Below are 6,314 nucleotides of genomic sequence, written 5' to 3'. Positions count from 1 at the left end.
ATGAGCGTGGATGCTCTGGGGATCCCAGTGATGGACCCTGCTGCTCTCTCCAGGCGGAACACGGCGCTGAGATTAGTAGACTTGGCGGGGGCTCCTCGCCACCACCACCACCACCCCCCTCAGAGCATGACAGGCTTCCCGGGCTTCGCCGGGCACCCCCACGCCACGGCGCCCATGCAGCCGGGGGAGCACGCCGCCGAGTCCCGCCTCGGGCCGCACCCGCTCCGGCCAGAACACATGGGGCACCGCCACCATCCTCCTCCTCATCCTCCTCCTCAGCATCACCCCGCGGCCCTTAAGCTCAGCCCTGCCCCTCATCCCCACCACCAGCTCCACCACCACCACCACCATCATCATCATCATCATCATCATCATATGGCAGGCCAAGCCGAGGTGGTCTCTAGTCAAACGGGAGCGTTTGGCCCGGCGCAGTCACCAGCAGCCCCTTACCCCGTCTCTCACCCAGCCCAGGCTCTGGCAGCAGGTAGGGACTTCTTCATACGCAGAGACCTGCCGGCCCCACTCATGCCAGGGCTGACCGAGCAGCACCCCGCTGCAAGTTCTCACCACGGACTGTTTGTCTCAACAACAGGTAGCTATCCCGGACACCATGGTCACCACCACCACCACTCAGAAGCTGGGAATCCCTCTCTGTTCACTGGACTCCATGAGCAGCCTCCCCATGCAGCTCCAGGTGGCCATCTAAACGGACAGATAAGACTGGGGTTACCTGGAGAAATGTACGCCAGGTCTGAACATTTCACTCAAGTACCAGCCTCCAGGACAGATCCTTTTGCTGCTTCTTCGCTTCATAGCTACGGTGGCATGAATCTGAACGTGAATCTGGCTCCACACCACGGCCCGGGTGCCTTCTTTCGTTACATGAGGCAGCCCATCAAACAGGAACTCATCTGTAAGTGGATTGAGTTGGACCAGACTCCCAAAAAATTATGCTCGAAAACTTTCAGCACGATGCACGAGCTGGTGACTCATGTCACGGTGGAGCACGTTGGAGGACCCGAGCAGTCCAATCACATATGTTTCTGGGAAGAGTGTCCAAGAGAAGGGAAACCTTTCAAGGCCAAATATAAACTTGTAAATCACATCAGAGTCCACACAGGTGAAAAACCTTTCCCCTGCCCTTTCCCAGGCTGTGGCAAAGTGTTTGCCAGATCAGAGAATCTCAAAATACACAAAAGAACTCATACAGGTCAGTATGTAAAGCTCTCTTTACTCTCTCTCTGTGTTATTCAGCATACTGTTTTGCTTTATTTTGTTTTTTAATGTATCCTTTGCGTTGTTATTGAATGCACGCCAAGTACTCCTGCAAAATAAATTCTCAGATTTGTTTGCTTCTTTACCGTTTGGAGGGAGGGGGGAGAAAAGGGGGGAAAAAAGGAGAGCGAGAACAAATCTTAGAATTCTCGTCCATATTTTTTTCTGCTTGTGCGGAGAGGCTGCTGTAATGTTTATGCGGGTAGAGTTGTGTAAATATCGAGTGGTATAGCTACTATTTCTGTTTATTCACACAGGCGAGGAATTTTTTTTTTTGGCAGTTTAAAGTAGTTGGAGAAAAAAATGAAATCATTGTGCAAGCTCACAAATTAAAAGTGAACAATAGAAGTTACAACTTGCCTAGTCAGTTTTGACTGATGTCGCTGAGATGCTGCTGCTCGAACATTGTGAGAATAACACAGCTGCGACCTTTTCGTTCAACAGTTTTGTTTTGGGCAGAGGGAGTTTCAAATGTTTGATCTGAATAACACTGACATTTTTAATGAGCATTGCCTTCCAACGATTCTCTGCATTCGCAAATATGGGGAGCTGCAAGTTCTGATTCTCGGGAGGGGGAAAAAAAAAAGGAAAAGAAAACCCAGTATTGTTTCGGCCTGTACATTTTGAAATGTCATTTGCAGATCTGTTAAGCGAAATTGGGACATGTGTCACAAACATCTGTTAGTCCTAGTTAACAGAAAATAAAGCAACTCGATGGACGATCTTGCAAAACTATGTTTGAACTCTTCCGGCCAGGAAAGCATTTATAATTAATGAAATTGCACGTAGAAAGTTTTCACACTTCCAGGAGCAGCTTGTGAAGTAGTATTAATTAGTTTAGCAGCCGGTGTTTGTAGGCTGTAGCGCTGGCTTTTTTTTTTTTTTTTTTTTTCCCTCCCCTCTGAAGAAGAAGATTAGAAATAAGTCCTTTTTGGAAAATTTAATCTGTTCCAGTATAGGGTTTTCCACCTCCCACCCCCTCCTGTACAGCCTTATGCACTGCGAGGGAAACTACATAATCCTATTGTAAGATCTGCTTACAGCCAAACGATTTTTTTCGCCTTCCAGTTCATAAAACTCCCCTTCCCCCACGCTCTTTGCAGGGCTTGAACTTCCAAGAGTTGCATTTTTATGATATAACTCGACGTGATATAATATGCAGAACGTATACTAATTCCGTATCGCTATCGTCTAAACATAGCACAGAGATTTTACAGCGACCGTCACTCGTCACCTAATTATTTTTCCATCGCTCTATGAATAGCTCGTCTGTGTGCGGGGGGGATGATAGCAAAGATGTGTTCCTCTGCTGCCTTGTCGGCCCCCTTTTTCGAGGAGAAAGGAATATCCCCGGGTCACATAACTTGTATCCGAGCCAGCTCCTTGTCGGATCAGCACAGGTACAGCCATTAACCGGGAGAGCTCATCCCTTAATGACAGTGTTTTTCTTAAGTAAACAAACTTTTACTGCTCTTTAACGGCCTCACTGTTTGAAGTCTCTGAAGCAGAAAATGGTTAAATTCTTGGGAAAACTGACCTACATCGGAGAGGCAGGTTCAGGGCAAACTCGAGATCGGAGGTTTGCGTTTATTAAACATCATTCCGCGCGTCTGTACTTTTCGCTTTAACTTTCCCGGTGATTAATTGCTGTATTGTGAAAACTCCTGCAGGGCCTTTATGGTTCCACCGTTTCTATTAAACACCCAGAAGTTGTCAAAAACGCAATGTTTCTGAAACCCTAATAGAACTCGCTACGAATTATTCATGAAGACAGTTCTAGATTCAACAGGAAAATTATTGCCTCCTCAAATATTAATGACTTCTGATTTCTCCGAGGCTGGGGAGCAGGCAGAGGGATTTCTGGCGATGTGCGAATTTTCCAGGTTGGAGGATAAGGCCGTTAAGGAGGCGGCAGCGGGACGAGCAGGACGGGCAGGGATCACTTCGCCGCCTTCCCAGCGGGCCAGGAACAATAGTGCGAGGCGTGGGACAGAGCCCCTCTCCCTCCCGGGCGGCCCCCGCCGCCCCCGCGCCTCGCCCGCAGCCCCGGGGGCAGCCACCTCCGGCTTCCCCCCCTCACCACCACCCCCCCACCCCCCCGGAGAAATTGGTAAATACCTTAATCCACTCCCGGAGACGGGGGATTATGCCACAATTTCCAAGCTGAATTTCACTGAACACTTTTGCCCAGCTACAAGTGTGGGGGTAAAATGGCGGTTGAGATCCTGCGCTTCTCCATCGCCCGGGGAACTTTCTGCGTGGCTGCACCTCCGTCCCCGGGCTGCGGCAGCCAGAACCTGTAAAATGTCCTCTCCCTGCCGGGTAGGGAATTCCACGTAAGAAAACCTGCTTTCGCGAAAGGAATACTTGCAAATGGCTCGGATGGCTCCTCTTTATTGAGGCGTTCAGGGAATGCAAACCGGGCAGCTGAGAAAATGCTGCCCTCTTCCCCTTGAAACCTGACTGTACGGAGGGACTTTTCAGTGGCTCTTTCAGGGGGTTAAGCGAAGTTGAACATTTTTCAACTCTCGGAGAAGCGGATTGCGCCGCAGCCCGCTTTTACCTGAATGTAACTCACTTTGCACAAGCAGAGTGCTTATGAGGATGGCTTTCCCTGGGGTCTCCTAACTTACTGCTTGCTTGTACTACACTAATATCCTTGATTTGTTGTCTCAACTTGGATGCTGAAGGTCAAATTGTTTCCTTACGTGAAACTGTAATTAGATTATATGCGTGCGTGTGTCTATGCATATGCACCGCTGTATGTCATCAGTATTTGGTTACAGGGCCCGCATCGTTTTCTAAGAGACCTTATTTTTAACCTCTCCCCCCCTTCCCTCTCACGCCAGGTATTTACCCATCCTCTGTGCAAATGTTAGCGGTGCAGGATGTGAGAGCTCCTCTTTGATTATTACGGTGCAGAAAGGACATACTTTAAACGCGGAGCCATGAGCTGTTTCCCACCCACCTTGCATAAAGTGCATTCATGTGAAATATTTGGAATGCCTTCCTTTATGTGCCTCTGCTCGCAGCCGAGCACGAGGTGGGCTGCGTCCCTCCGAAATTTAATCGTGACGAACTGAGAGGGGAAAAAAGAAAACCCCGACAAATTCGAAAAAAAAACCCAAACAAAACAAAACCTGGAAGCTTTTACAAATATTGGAAGTCCTTTCGACCACATACGCCATGATGGTGAACACAGTGGCTTTGTTTGCACTTCACGTTTAAGGTTCGGCTGTATATTTTTGTGGTGTTCTCTGTGCCCTGACACTTTTTGGCTTTTGACGGATGAGGAGGCTATTTTCATACTCGGTGGGTGCAGGACCTGGGTACTTCTTGGCGAGCAGGATTTTGCAGTTTGCTATTATCAGTGACAATAATGTAGTCATCATTTCATCCCCGTCTGTGGCGTGTTTCCTTGAAAGCTTCCTATATATCATGTACCATGCCCGGTCCACACGATCCGAGGTTAAAGTTTCACACGACTCCAGCAACACGATTATATTTCTATTATGCTTAACGTCACTTATCATATTACCAGACAAATTAATCCCAATTGCAATTCCTTCCATGACTGAGTAGGTTCAAATGAAAAGGGAATCCTACCCTCACGACAGTGCCGTGCACCGGCCTAGTCATCCTCCTGCTGAATCTCTATCGTTTGCCCCCCACAATCAATGTCTTTTTGAAAGATTTTGTGCCTTGACACACGGTATCAGCAAGCCGGGGAGTGGGGAGAGGAAGGGCGATGCGGATCTTCCACGGGATTGTAATCAGTGCAAGAATGGAGTGGATGAGATGTGATCTAGCCATGAATAATATTTCCACGTGCACCTGGGGGAGTGTGAGAAATGTATTTAACGTAAAAACCTTCCCAGGGATAAATCACTGACCGCTCTTTCTGCAGGACATCGGAGTCTGCGGGGACAACAGACGTTGTTCTCTCGGAACGAGCACTTGGCCTTTAAGTTTTCCTTATCTCGGGGCTTTGTCTTCTGCACAAAACCCCACATTGACATACAGGGCAGGGGAAGGGGGAGGAGAAGCTGGCCGGGCAGGGCGCTCCCGGTGCGGAACCGGCTGCGCAGCCGGGCGGGCACGGGGCGGCGGCGCCGGGGGAGCTCGGCGGGGCGGGCGGGGAAGGGCAGGGCCGGTGACGAGGGGGCAGGCGGAGGCCGGAGGGGAGCTGGGGTTCTCTCCCGAGGGAGAACCGTGCCAGGGCCGGAGAGAGGGGCCCGGGGAGGCTGCGGGCTTGGGGGGGGATGCCGGGGTGCGCCGCTCCCTGCCCCGCCGCCGCCGTCGTTAATGGCTGTGCTTGCCCATTGCCTCCTGCAGGGGAGAAGCCGTTCAAATGTGAATTCGAGGGCTGTGACAGACGCTTCGCCAACAGCAGCGACAGGAAGAAGCACTCGCACGTCCACACCAGCGACAAGCCCTACAACTGCAAAGTCAGAGGCTGCGACAAGTCCTACACCCACCCCAGCTCCCTGAGAAAACACATGAAAGTGCACTGCAAATCCCCTCCTCCCAGCTCCGGCTACGAGTCCTCCACGCCCTCCTTGGTGTCCCCCTCCTCGGACTCCGGCCGGGAGCCCCCCGCCTCCTGTTCCCACGCCGAGCCCTCCGCGCCCGCGCAGCCCGCCGCCAACCTGAGCGAATGGTACGTGTGTCAGGGCGCGGGGCTCCGCGGCCCCCCTGCGCCCCCCGCCGCCCCCCCGCCGCCGCCGCGCCCCCACGGCGAGCCCCGGCCCCGCTGTTAGGGCGCGCCGCGGGCGGCGGAGCGGTGGCGGGCGGCCCTCGCCCGGCCGGGGACGGGGAGCGCTGCTCCGGGGCACGGGGAGGCCGAGCGGGAGAGGCAGAGAGAGGCGCTTGGCAGAGGGAGAGACGACGCGCTGCGGAGTACGCGGGTGGGCCGGCGGCGGGCGCTCCCGGCACCCCGCACACGGGAGGGCTACTATCGCCTCGGTCGGGAGCTGCCGCCTCCCCCCTCCGTGCCACACCCCCCACCCCCCGACCGTCTTGCCCCTGTCTGTTTACAA

General features: G+C 52.6%; 1 protein-coding gene across 1 annotated transcript; it reads left to right on the top strand.

The window, feature by feature from the left end:
- Positions 1-6,035, top strand: ZIC4 (Zic family zinc finger 4). The gene is made up of 2 exons (XM_075157635.1): positions 1-1,210; positions 5,611-6,035. Exons 1-2 carry the CDS (start codon positions 1-3, stop codon positions 6,033-6,035), a joined length of 1,635 nt encoding a protein of 544 aa, XP_075013736.1.
- Positions 6,036-6,314: the final 279 nt, after the last annotated feature.

The sequence above is a fragment of the Calonectris borealis genome, chromosome 9, assembly GCF_964195595.1.
Source record: "Calonectris borealis chromosome 9, bCalBor7.hap1.2, whole genome shotgun sequence".
NCBI lineage: Eukaryota > Metazoa > Chordata > Aves > Procellariiformes > Procellariidae > Calonectris > Calonectris borealis.
This window is presented reverse-complemented; position numbering and strand designations above follow the sequence as displayed.

What these genes read in the sequence shown, in the direction of transcription:
- ZIC4 (XM_075157635.1), top strand. Translation starts at nt 1, where the DNA reads ATGAGCGTGGATGCTCTGGGGATCCCAGTGATGGACCCTGCTGCTCTC. An exon ending in ACACAAAAGAACTCATACAG is followed by an intron (nt 1,211 to 5,610) that starts GTCAGTATGTAA and finishes TGCCTCCTGCAG; the next exon opens with GGGAGAAGCCGTTCAAATGT.